The sequence below is a fragment of the Eptesicus fuscus genome, chromosome 7, assembly GCF_027574615.1.
Source record: "Eptesicus fuscus isolate TK198812 chromosome 7, DD_ASM_mEF_20220401, whole genome shotgun sequence".
In the NCBI taxonomy this organism is placed as follows: Eukaryota; Metazoa; Chordata; class Mammalia; order Chiroptera; family Vespertilionidae; genus Eptesicus; species Eptesicus fuscus.
Window position 1 is genome coordinate 95,544,535 of NC_072479.1, and position 13,829 is coordinate 95,558,363.

Below are 13,829 nucleotides of genomic sequence, written 5' to 3' on the forward strand. Positions count from 1 at the left end.
CTACTTAATATATCTCAATATATTGATTAAATAGTGATGGTGGAAACAGTTAACTTTTATTGAGTATTTACCATGACAAAGCACAGGGTGAGGTGCTTTACTTACAGTATTGCATTGAGTCCCCATCAAAAAGCTCCTGAGGGAGGCATTACTATACCCATTTCACAGATAAGGAAGCAGAGGCTCAGAGAAGTGGCATAAGTTCCCCAAAGTCACATAGCTAGTAAGATGGTATGATAGGAACCAAGATCAGCCTCCAAAAGCTATTTACTTTAAACAACAGTGGTGGGTAAAAGTAGGTTTACGGTTGTGACTGTGCAAAACAGTTATTCTTGTATTATTATTTATTAATCATTGTATTATTTAATCGTATTACAACTATAAACCTACTTTTGCCTACACCTTTATATCATATCATAAAATTTACTTTCAAAGCTACTGATGGGTTCAAATTCCAGATGAGCGCTCTCCCCCCACCCACCCCACCCCCCAAAAAAAAGCTTTTTTGACTAGAATTTAAACTCTTTGGGGTCAGAGATCATGTCATTAAATTTTGTATACTCCTCAGGACATAATATAGCACCTTGTACCCAGTAGGTACTCAAGAACTGTTTGTGGGTTGATCACCCATCACAGGGGAATGAAAAATAGAACATCAAAGGCACAAAAAACATATCTTATTTCAAAATAGGAAAAAATAAGATATACTCGTAGAAGGCGTATAGCTCAGGCACAGGTGTAGTGCTTAGACACGTGGCCTGATGGTCTTCACGGCCCACGTGTGATTTTTTGGCTCGTGGCTGACACCGCCCTCCTCGGCACGCCCAGCCTTCTTCAGCACGTCGAGAACGAAGGAGCAGTGCCGTCTGCCGAGGGTTTCCTGTCGTGGCACTGCTCTAATATTCCAGCGTCACCGTCTTGGTTTTGAGGTACTCGTTTAGCGCCTCCTCACCTAGGGAAGAGAAAAACTGTTGGTGGACAGTGTTCATGGGTGGCTGTGATGTCACCAGACTTTCGAACACAGGGGTGGGTGTCTGGGTCACTAAGCAAACAGAATGTGGCCCAGACCAGTGTTTCTCAAACATTAAAATTCAGGTGAATCACCCGATGATTCTGTGAAACTACAGATTCTCATTCAATTAAAAACGGTGTAGGCCCCACCATTGCGTTTACTGTGTCTCCCTCTTTAAAAAAAGGTTTTTTATTAATTAAAAAAATTTTTTTTCAATTACAGTTTATGTGTAATATTTTGTATTAGTTTCAGAGGTACAGCATAGTGGTTAGACAACCATATACTTTACAAAGTGTTCCCCCTCCCGATATTTCCAGTACCCACCTGGCACTGTACATAGTTACCGCAATATTATTGACTACCAGAGGCCCGGTGCACGAAATTCATTCACTGGAGGGGGTCCCTCAGCCCAGCCTGCACCCACTTGCAGTCCGGGAGCCCCCTGATCGATCGCCCTGCAGAGGGAGGCCCCGCCCACCCGCTGCAGCACCGCAGGCCAGGTAGCCTGGGCCTCCCTCTTTGGAGTGATGGATCACAGAGCCTCTCCCCTCCCCCTCCCCTCCCCTCCCCTCCCCCTTCCCCCCCGCCCCCAGATTGATTGCCCTGCCAGCTGGTGGCCTGGGCCTCCCTCTGAGGGGGCGATCATGGGGCGATGGTGGGGCCTCCCCATCACCCCTCTCCTCCCCCCCCCACCCCCTGACCAATCGCATCGCACCTGCCTTGGCTGGCCTGGCACCAGTGCGTGTCATAGTGTCGTCATTTGGACAGTCGTTCTGCTGTTCGGCCCTTGGGTCGATTTGCATATTACATTTTTATTATTATTATTATTTTTTTTAATATATTTTATTAATTTTTTTTTTACAGAGAGGAAGGGAGAGGGATAGAAAGTTAGAAACATCGATGAGAGAGAAACATCGATCAGCTGCCTCTTGCACACCTCCTACTGGGGATGTGCCCGCAACCAAGGTACATGCCCTTGACCGGAATCGAACCTGGGACCCTTCAGTCCGCAGGCCGATGCTCTATCCACTGAGCCAAACCGGTTTCGGCTACATTTTTATTATTATAGATATTCCGTGTTTTGTACTTTACATGCCCATGACTATTTTGTAACTACCAATCTGTACTTCTCATCCCTTCACCTTTTTCACCTAGTCCCTCGCCCTCCCCCACTCTGGCAGCCATCATTCTGGTCTCTGTATCTATGAGCCTGTTTCTGTTGTTCGTTTATGTACACTGTTCTTTAGATTCCACATATGAGTAAATCATACGCTATTTGTCTTTCTCTGACTGACTTATTTCACTTAGCCCATACTGTGTCTCTTGATTTCATCTTTTTTCTCATGCTTGCTTTAATCTTGTGTTGTTTTAGACATTTAGTGTAGCCTAGGTGTCCAGTGTTTGTAAAGTCTACAGTGGTGCACATTGATGCCCTAGGCCCGAAAAATCCCTCATCACTCACTCACTGACACCCGGAGCGACTGCCAGTCCTGGAGGCTCCATTTATGGTAGGTGCCCTTACAGGGGAACCATTTTTTATCTCTTTTTAAAATATATATATTTTATTGATTTTTTACAGAGAGGAAGGGAGAGGGATAGAGAGTTAGAAACATCGATGAGAGAGAAACATCGATCAGCTGCCTCCTGCACACCCCCACTGGGGATGCGCCCGCAACCAAGGTACATTCCCCTGACTGGAATCGAACCCGGGACCCTTCAGTCCGCAGGCTGACGCTCTATCCACTGAGCCAAACCGGCCACGGCCATTTTTTATCTCTTATAACCATATTTTCACTGTATCTTTTCTATGTTTACATATGTTTGGATACATCAATTCTTACCATTATGTTACGATTGCCTACAGTCTTCAGTACGAATCATACTTTAAAGATAAGGAAAAGGCAGTTTTCCTGATTTATGTAGTATCTTGGGAACAGAGAAAGCCATATCCAGGCAAAAATGAATAGGTCTTGCTTTCTATACAATGAGCTAGACAATAATCAACTTCTAGCAGTTAAAGGGCATGAATGCCACAGGCAAAGCTAATGAGTATGTGATTTCTGACAGTTGAGCTAAAACAAGGGTTGTAACCTTACATTAGAATCACCCCAGGGAGCTTTTAAAACTCCTGACCCAGGTCACACCCCAGAGCAATTACATCAGCATCTTTGTATTTTTTAAAGCTCCCTGGTGATTCTAATCCAATGTGCCACTGAGAACCACCGGGCTAAGGGGGTTTAAAATTGGGAGAAGAAGAAACTATTAGGCAAATTCTGCTGTTTTATAATCAAACAGAGACCTGAAGCTGAGCCATTATACTCTACCAAAAGACAAGTGGACACAGTTTCTTTGCTTTATAATAGTATTTTCTCTAAGAAAATCTCCCACTGTGTTTTGGATGCAGGGATGAAAGCTGGATTAAAGACATGAATTAAAAAAAAAAAAAAAAAGACTTTCTACCTCAATGGCATTTAAAATGAGAGCTCTGTTTATTGCTGCAAATACATTGCCCAAAGTCATCAAGAGAAAAGTGTAAAAACACCCCAAATTAACCAAACTTATATTAGTGGACTATAATGTCAGTAAGTCACAAATATTTCAGTTTTTGAAATAGCGTGCTAGACTGACCGTGGGGAGTAAGAACATGGGCTCCATAGCCAGATTGCTTGGCTTTGAATTCTCTGCCAGTGGCTGGCTGTGTGACTTTGAGCAAATTACCCAACCTCTCTGCGCCCCTGTTTTCCTCATCTATTAAATAAAGATGATAAATGGTACCTGTCTCCCAGGGCTGTTGTGAGATTGCTTGTGGTCCTGCAGGTAAAGTAGTTAGAACAGGGCCTGGTTTAGTAAGCTACTACTTAAATGTGATGGTGTCACTGCCCATCATGAATTATACTTTGGGCTTTCTACAAACTCAAAATCCAAATTCCCGGATCCCCAGAAATCCCTGCCAGTTGCAGTGTTGACTCGGAAAGCTTGCCAAGCAACTCAAAGACAGGATTTATTCTCGGAGATAGCTGGTAATTGCCCTGTATCCATTTTTCCTGTCTTGGTTCCGATGAACACGAAACCAAATTCATGCTGAGTGTCAAGTAAAAGCAAAAACCGGAAAATGAACCTATCTTAGTTAAAAGATACCGTCAGAGTTTCTTTTTCCTTTCATCATTAATATATATATTTTAAAGGAAACGCTTTCCCACACTATTCGTGTACCTTTTTGTATGTTCAAAAGACTGTTTAATATTTTTTAAAAAAACTTAGTTGCCCTAGCTGGTTTGGGTTAGTGGCTAGAGCATTAGCCTGCGGACTGGAGGGTCCTGGGTTTGATTCTGGTCAAGGACACAAACCTCGGTTGCAGGCTCAAGCCCCAGCCAAGGTCGGGGTGCATGTGGGAGATAATTAATAGATGTGTCTCTCTCACATAATGTTTTCCTCTCTTTGTCCCTCGCCCTCCCTTCCACTCTCTAAAAAAAAAAAATCAACGGGAAAAATATCCTTGGGTAAGGATTAATAAAACAAACAAACAGCTGTGAAAGAAAGGAGCCACATGCTAACCTGACAAGCTCAGGGGAGGCCTACGTGGCCGTCTTGCAAACTCAGAGACCTAAAATAACCACAAAGGATGGTTTGAAAATTAAATATTTAACTACAAACAGGTTATAGTGGGTAGTCATGTCCTAGTCCGATATCTTCCCTGACAAAGATCAACTTAGATCTTCTTTCCTGAGCCCATTTGCCTTTTTGCCTCTAAGATAACATATCTGTGAGATGTCTGTGAGATGTCTGGGTAACTTGTAACTTCCTTTTTACCCCGGACCCCTCAGGGCACAACAAATGGCACCGGGACATTCCTTCATTGTTATTGTTATCAAGTTAATTGTCAACTGTTAATTACGTTAAAGTATCCTGTATCTATCTCTGTAAGAGAAGCACATGTCCATCATTTAACTTTTCACCCAATCCCAGAGGTTTCCCCGCTTTGCTTTGTCCCACCTCCCTAATCTGTCACCAATGGATTTCATGTAACTCACCTACGTCCCTTTTCTTTGATTTCAAGGTATAAATATAGATGTAACCCTGCATTCTCCGGAGCATTATCTCAATTCATTGAGGTTCTGCTTCCCGGCATATGTCGACATTTTGGCTCAAATAAACTCACTAAAATTCTTTACAGGTTTCAATGGTTTTTTTTCGTTAAACACAGCCGAAACCGGTTTGGCTCAGTGGATAGAGCGTCGGCCTGTGGACTCAAGGGTCCCGGGTTCGATTCCGGTCAAGGGCATGTACCTTGGTTGCGGGCACATCCCCAGTGGTGGGTGTGCAGGAGGCAGCTGATCGATGTTTCTCTCTCATCGATGTTTCTAATTCTCTATCCCTCTCTCTTCCTCTCTGTAAAAAATCAATAAAATATATTAAAAAAACACACAAACAAACAACCTAGTACCCTGTAAACCCAGAATGCCCTTCTAAACAGTACATGGTCCCTCGCCGGTTTGGTTGAAGGGTCCCGGATTCAATTCTGGTCAAGAGCACCTATGTCGGTTGCACGCTCCATCCCCAACCCCAGTGTCTCTCTCACATAGATGTTCCCCCTCCCTCTGTCTCTCCCCCTTCCTTCCATTCTCTCTAAACATCAATGGAAAAATATCCTCAGGTGAAGGTTAACAGCAACAACAAAACACACAGTACGTGGGTGTTGCATGAAACCCAAAGCAGACTTGATGGGGAAACACAGGAACGCCCAGGAGGAAAGCGAAGCGCACCTAAGTCTTTTCCAAAGCCCGACTGTTTAACGCCGCCGAAAGGGGCCGCCACGTCCGTCTTGTTGTACGTGTTAATGAACACGGTCCCGGCTTCAAGTTTCTCACTCACGTACATCGCTTTGTTTACGTCTCTTGTGAAAACCCCCGAGGCCAAACCGTACTCTGTATTATTTGCTCGCAGCAGCACTCCATCGATGTCCCTGTGAGGTGTTTTTAGGAAGACATAAAACTTCATTAAATGTAGGGCACAGCACTCCCAATTATGTTCTAATATTTCCCCCTCCGTGCTAGAAACAGGAACACATGATTGCTAACCTGCTTACGATACATTTTTATAAATGAAACTGTCCGGGCGTATGTCAAAAGAAAACCCAATAAAATATTACAACTCCAGTATCACATTTTCATACGTGTCATACAGCACCATTTAAAATCTGATCTGAAGTCATCTTTTCTTTTAAAAAAAAAATATATATATATATAATATAATTGATTTCAGAGAGGAAGGGAGAGGGAGAGAGAGATAGAAACATCCATGATGAGAGAGAATCATTGATCGGCTGCCTCCTGCACGCCCTACACTGGGGATCGAGCCCACAACCCAGGCATGTGCCTGGCTGGGAATTGAACCATGACCTCCTGGTTCATAGGTCAATGCTGGTGAACCACACCAGCCAGGCTAAAGTCATCTTTTCAATTTTCTTCATTGGTTCTCCTTTATGCCTTTCCATTCCCTCTCCTCTCCCTTGAGTCCCACTTCTAGATATATTCTCTGAGTAACCCCTGTTTCCCTCCATCGCTTCAGACTTTACACACACAGCTCCAGGCTCCTTCAGTGTCTCAGCCTGACGTCTCCCAGTGCCCACCCTTGCAACACTGAGGCATAGATGGTAGCAACTCAATGGGAGGGCTCTGCATCCAGACTGCCTGGGGGACCCTGGACAAGTGACTTCATCTTCCCATGCTTCCCTTTATTCTTGTGGAAATGGAAATGATAATAATAGCACCTGTCTTGTTGTTGTGAGGAATAAATGAGCTAATAGTGCCTGGAACTTAGTAAATGCTCAATAAAAATCAGCTATAATGCCCTGGCCAGTGTAGCTCAGTTAGTTAGAGCATCATCCCATGTACCAAAAGGTTGCAGGTTTGATATCTCTCTCTCTCTCTCTCTCTCTCTCTCCACAAAACACATGTTCCTCCAACTCAGGATTTGAATGAGCTCTTCGTGTGCTTAGGTCCACCTCCTAACTAGACCGGAAGCTCCCAGTGGGCAGGGGTAACATCTTGTTCCTCTTTACACCGTGATGTTGCACCAGCAAATGAGTGAATTCAGTTACTATGTTAATTCAGCAAAAGGAGAGGAAAATAATCCCTTAAATCGATCTCCTGATTGCCCTGCCATTTGTCTCAGTATGTATTCACTTCCCACGTGCCTGCCATAGCGTATCTCGCCTTTCTGAGCGTCATCCTAATGCTTAGGAAGGGACAAATTCTCTACAATATGATCAGTAGAAGCAAGCCAAGTATTTCATCCAGTGCTCCAGCAAAGAAACAGAATCTGTTCCAAAACTGGGGGGAAAATGAGTTGTGCTGACTTTTTTAAGAGACAGCAAAGGCTTGAATGTGGAGCCTGCTGAAGGTATTTTCAAAGGTAATCTTGACTCCATGGAAGTTTAAACTCACAGGAGAGATTTGGAACCCAACTTGGAGTGCACTGAGGCTCCGCTCACACGCTCACACTCCTTCATGCATTGCACATGGTAGGGACCCACATATCTATAGCCTGGACTGAGGCTTTATGCCACTGCTTGTGAGGACGACTGAGATGACACAGTTTTATAGTATGTCTTGCTTACGTCTAGAACAGTGGTCGGCAAACCGCGGCTCGCGAGCCACATGAGGCTCTTTGGCCCCTTGAGTGTGGCTCTTCCACAAAATACCACGGCCTGGGCGAGTCTATTTTGAAGAAGTGGTGTTAGAAGAAGTTTAAGTTTAAAAAATTTGGCTCTCCAAAGAAATTTCAATCGTTGTACTGTTGATATTTGGCTCTGTGGACTAATGAGTTTGCCGACCACTGGGCTAGACTAATAACACGCGTCACAGTGGCAACACACCAATAGCAAACACTTCCCTTACTTAATCTTTAGAACGGCCCCAAAAGTTAGGTACTAGTAATAGCCCAATTTTGCAAATAAAGAAACTGAGGCACAGAGTGATTAAGTAACTGGCCCAAGCCCACAGAGGTAGTCAGGCGTGGGGCCACAGGACGGACGCTGCCCATTGTACAATCCTGCCCTTGGCCTTCTGTGATTAATTGCTCATACCCTGGTCTGTCTCCCATTAGATGGTAAGCTCCTTAAGGACAGGAACTGTGACTTATCTAGGCCTATGTCCCCAAAACATGGCTTCTCCTATCTGCATGTTTAACACAAGGCCTATCTGTGGGGGAGCTTACAACGAAAGGAAGGTAATGGCATCCTTGAATCAGTTTGTCCAAGTTTACTCACTATAGCTCAGTGTCCCCCAAAGTCTTTCACAATGTCTGTTAAAGACCAAGAAGTTCTTCTGAACGTTCTATTCTGCTTCTTTCCACCTTATCACTGGTTGAAGGACATCTAAAGTTAGAATTCAGAAGAATTTTGTGGCGTTTATCATGAGTCTGTGGTATTAATCATTCTTATAGGAGCTCAGTTACCATACAGCCTTCTTTGATATGCTGAACACTTCGGAACATTTTATGTGCTCTAACAAATCAGGATATCGTTTACAGTTGGTTACATGGTGATCGTGGCTATTTCTATAAGAAGCTAAGTATTAGGTTTTGGGGGCATAATCCCCTAGGAAGGCAGCAGTCCTTTTGGGACAAAATCAGATTTCACAGATGCTGCCTTCCCTAGGAATGTACATGTGAAAGCCGGTTCTGTTGTTCTCAGTTATTTACCTTGTTCCAGAGACATTTCACGTGTCAACTGTACAAAAACGAAAATTTGGTCAGCCGAAGTCCCATGTCAGCATTAATTTAGAAAGCAAAAAGTATATTTCAATCAACATTAGCACTCTCTTCTCAATATTTAAGTCAACTATTCTTATAGTAGAGAATTCCATGTTCATTGATTTTTTTTATGCTCTGTATATAGCTCAATGGCAGAATAATCACAATAAAAAAACCACCACGCATATAGTCAAAACTCGTTAAATTGTGCCCAGAGAACATACCCATTTTGGAATTTAGAAATGACCATGATAGGCCCAAAGGATTCCTCTTTGGCCAAGTACATGTGGTCTTCCACATCTGTGAACACGGTCGGTTCCATAAAAAAGCCTATTTGAAAAACAGAGGAAAAGACCGTCAATTATAGGTTAATCTTCAAGGAACAGTTCTTATTTAATTACATTACACATCTTTTTCTTCCCCACTGGGTCAGTGAAACCAAGAAAACTTTCATTTTCCTATTTGGCATTAGCATTCCTGGGTTCTTATATTTATAATGCTTTCATTACAAACATTTCAAACATGTGTAAAAATAGACAATATAGTATCATGAATAGTAAAATAATTATTTCTTTATATTTTCTATATTTGATTCCTTTTTTTACTTGCTGAAATATCTTAGAGGAAATTCCATAGATTACAACTTTGACCTCCAAGTGTTTCAGTACAAATCTAAAAAATAAGGACATTTTCTTACACACTGCACAATACATTATCATACCTAACAAGTTCATGCTAATTTCTTATTCATCGTTTACACTTCAATTTCTGATTGTCTGGAAAGATCTTGTTACAGTTGACCTGTTCAATTCAGGATTTAAATAAGTTCTACACATTGTGTTAGGTTGTTAGATCTCTTGTGTCCTTTAATCTAGAATGTTTCCCCTTTATCCCTGCCCTTTATTTTTCATGCCATTGATGTGTTAAACAGGCCAAGTCACTTGTTCTATAGAATATCTTGCATTTTAGATTTGTCATTGCTTCCTTGGGATGATATTTAATTTGTTCTTCTATCCCCTGTATTTCACGTAAATGGAAAATTTGACCTACAGGCATGGTTCGGTTCAGGTTAAATATTTTGGGCAAGAATACTTGACAGGTGGTGTTGGCCATTGCATCTGATAGGAGACACAGCGTATCCAGTCGCCCTGCTCTCCCTGCTGCTAAGACTGACCAGCGGTTCTAAGTGGTGACAACCTGACCCCTCCATTATAAAGCTGTGCTTTTCTCCTTCTGCTGGAAGCAATCTTGGGGGTGATACTTTGGAATCTTACAAATCTCACTTCCACCCAGAGAGAGAGAGAGACATTGATGTGAGAGAGACACATCGATTGGTTGTCTCCTGCACTCACCCCAACTGGGGCCAGGGATTGAACCTGCAACCCAGGTATGTGCCCTTGATTGGGAATCGAACCTGTGACCCTTCAGTGCAGGGGTGAGTAGGGGGATGGGGGAGGGTTGTGTGGAGGGGGGAATTGTGGGAGGGTGCTCTAACCACTGAGATATATCAGCCAGGATGGTAAATTTTTTTTATCCTATTATATTTTTCTAGATTATGTAGCAGGGATCCTTTTGGAAAAATAAAGAAGTCTCCTTTATCACCTATTCAGTTATCCAGAAATTCAGTTCTTACAGGAAACACATGGTAAATGTTGAATTTTTTCCCTTGTAATTGCCAATTTTCAGAGTAGGGTGTTGCCACACAGTCTACCTACAGGAGTAAAAAACGAGTTTTGGCAGTTGTTTGTCTTTTTCTCCTTTTGGGTATCATAACACTGAGCCATTCGTGTATTTCAGTAACAAGTACTGCTTTAGGCAAGAGGAACGACTCGTTCCCAGGCTCGGCTGGCTAAGATGACATCTCACAGTGCCAGGAAGAAAGATCAGCGGCTCTTGAGCAACGCAGACACCCAGTACCCTTGCTTACTGCACCGCTAAGGGCCCGTCATATCTATGTCACGAGTGGATTTTCACAGCCTCGTATAGCAGGATGTGCACATTCCATCCCATTTTACACGGGAGGTTCAGAAACACTGTGTTTTTCTGCCACAGCTTATAAGTGGCCAAGCAGGAGCTAAAAGTTAATTCTTCTGACTTTTGAGGCAAGCTGGTGCTGCTATGAAAGCTGTTACCATCTGTGTGAACTTCGGAGGCGATCTTACCTGGCCTTGGAACTTGTCTTCCCCCGTACACCAGGGTGGCCCCCTCTTTCACGCCTGCTTCACAGTATTGAAGAAGCTTTTCCAGATGGGCTTTATGATTCTGGGGGCCGTGATCAGTAGATCGGTCAAGCGGATCACCAATTTTCATCTTTTTAATTTCTTCCACCTGTATGTCACCCAGTTCACAAAACACAATCGACTGTTAATAATAATAATGGGTACCCTTGACTGAGCTTCTACCATGTGGCAGGTGTTGCACTAAGATTTGCCATCATTTCGTCTTCAAAGCAGCATTAGAAATGGGTATTTATTATTTCCATCTTACAGCTGAAGAAACTGAGGCTTAGAGAAGTTAAGTGACTTGCCCAAGGGCACACAACCACCAAATACTATAGTTTTGTTAAGCTCTGAACTACTGAGTTTTAATAGAACATAGCTACAAATACTATTTTTAAATTATCCTGAGAATCTATATGCATAACTCAGGGACACAGACAACAGAGTGATGAAGATCAGGGGAGGGGGGCAGAGGCTGGGTGGAAGTGGGCAAAGGGCAGGGAGGGGAATGGAGGACATCTATAAAAGCATCAACGGCAAAAAAATTACCCTGAATGTTAATCCATTAAAACAGTAAATCTGATGTTCTGGAATTTTATTAATACAGTGTGCTTACAGCCAGCTGGCTGGCCTGTCTCAGTGGTTGAGCATGGACCCATGAACTAGGAGGTCACAGTTTGATTCTTATTCAGGGAACATGCCCGGGTTGCGGGCTCAATCCCCAGTAAGGGGTGTGGGGGAGGCAGCCCATCTATGATTCTCATCATTAATGTTTCTAACTCTTCCTCTCCCTTTCTCTCTCTGAAATCAATAAAAACATATAATTTTTTAAAATGCAGTGTGCTTATACTCTTCATGACAAAAGAATTTCCAAATGGCCACATTGTTATCTCTTTTTCTCTCCCCAAGTGTGGCAGACTGGCCTTGTGAAATTCCCATGGCACAGCCATGCCAGAGGAATTGCTAGACTGTTTCAATGAAAAACCATCTTTATTGAACAATGTTCATCACTGGCATGTCTTTGTAATCACTTCTTGTACATCTCAATTTTCTTAATCTATTTATGCATTTTCTAATGTTAAGTCCAATTCTGGTAAGAAGAAAGAATGGGCCCTGACTGGTTTAGCTCAGTGGATAGAGCGTCGGCCTGCGGACTCAAGGGTCCCAGGTTCGATTCCAGTCAAGGGCATGTACCTTGGTTGCGGGCACATCCCCAGTGGGGGACGTGCAGGAGGCAGCTGGTCGGTGATTCTCTCTCATCGATGTTTCTAACTCTCTATCCCTCTCCCTTCCTCTCTGTAAAAAATCAATAAAATATATTTAAAAAAAAAAAAAAAAAAAAAAGAAAGAATGGGAGTAACTGGGACCCCACAGGCCCATGAATTTGAATTTAGACCTGGCAATAATCCCTCAGGAAGTGCTCAAAAAGATAACTGAATGAATGAGTGAATGAATGAATGAATATAAATTGCATGTGTATAAAATGTGTGTGTTGCCGAAGCCGGTTTGGCTCAGTGGATAGAGCGTCGGCCTGCAGACTCAAGGGTCCCAGGTTCGATTCCAGTCAAGGGCATGTACCTTGGTTGCGGGCACATCCCCAGTGGGGGGTGTGCAGGAGGCAACTGATCGATGTTTCTCTCTCATCAATGTTTCTAACTCTCTATCCCTCTCTCTTCCTCTCTGTAAAAAATCAATGAAATATATTTTAAAAAATAAAAAATAAAACGTGTGTGTTGATGGATTGATATAGTCAATCCTTAACATTTCTGGTCTCAGAATTTGAAATTTCAACAAGTTATAGTTGTGAAAACGCATGACATGGTACTATAATTATTTTCCTGAGGCACAAAATTGCATTGCAGGGATATTTAGGAGGCAGCCACTGCCCACAACGTGCCTCTCCATCTGACTGCCTTGTTTTCTACTCTCATAAAGAAAGAATGTTTGCCTCTTGGGGGAATTGGCTATGAAGAAAAAAAAAAGCTGGGTACTGGTTTTTCAAATATAAAACAAATTTATGATTACTATTACCATCATCCTATATAATAAAAGCTTGCTATGACGTGCACTGACCACCAGGGGGCAGACACTCCAACTGGTAGGTTAGCTTGCTGCTGGGGTCCAGCTGATCGGGACTTTGTGAGATGGGCTGGACACACGCTGGAGTCCTCCCGCGGTCCCTCCCTGGCTGGCCAACCACCTGCATCCTTCCCTGGCCCTGATCGTGCACCAGTGGGGTCCCTCAGCCTGGCCTGCGCCCTCTAGCAATCTGGGACCCCTCGGGGGATGTCAGAGAGACAGTTTCAGCCTGATGGCAGAACAACTGGTTGCTATGATGCGCACTGACCACCAGGGGGCAGACTCTCAACACAGGAGCTGCCCCCTGGTGGTCAGTGTGCTCCCACAGGGGAAGCGCTGCTCAGCCAGAAGCTGGGCTCACAGCTGGTGAGCACAGAGGCGGTGGCAGGAGCCTTTCCTGCCTTTATGGCAACCGCTAAGGATGTCTGACATCCCCCGAGGACTCCTGGACTGCAAGAGGGCGCAGGACGGGCTGAAGGACCCCCCCTCCAGTGCACGATTTTGTGCACCAGGCCTCTAGTAATAATATAATGTAGTTTAATTTAGAGTTTATTTTAGTCATAGAATTAATCTTAATAGTTCTATAAATGATTTTTAGTCTACTAGTGTATTTACAGAATCATGGCCAATCAATAGTGGGCATCAGTCTATCTATTGACCTCTCTCTCTTTCTCTCTCTCTTTCATCTATCTTGATGAAGAATATGGTATTTGTCCTGTTAACTGTGAACTGAGGATTTGTAAGGATTGAACAGTGTATCTCAC

General features: G+C 43.3%; 1 protein-coding gene across 2 annotated transcripts in view; it reads right to left on the reverse strand.

The window, feature by feature from the left end:
• Nucleotides 1-515: 515 nt before the first annotated feature.
• Nucleotides 516-13,829, reverse strand: part of ALDH1L2 (aldehyde dehydrogenase 1 family member L2) — a 45,531-nt gene continuing 32,217 nt past the window's right edge. For both annotated transcript variants that reach the window (XM_054719433.1, XM_054719432.1), the window contains 4 exons: nt 10,930-11,095; nt 8,992-9,097; nt 5,776-5,975; nt 516-952 (listed from right to left, as the gene is read on the reverse strand). In XM_054719433.1, coding sequence (XP_054575408.1) covers nt 897-952; nt 5,776-5,975; nt 8,992-9,097; nt 10,930-11,095 — 528 coding nt within the window. In that variant the 3' untranslated portion in view covers nt 516-896. The remainder of the gene's footprint in view (nt 953-5,775; nt 5,976-8,991; nt 9,098-10,929; nt 11,096-13,829) is intronic.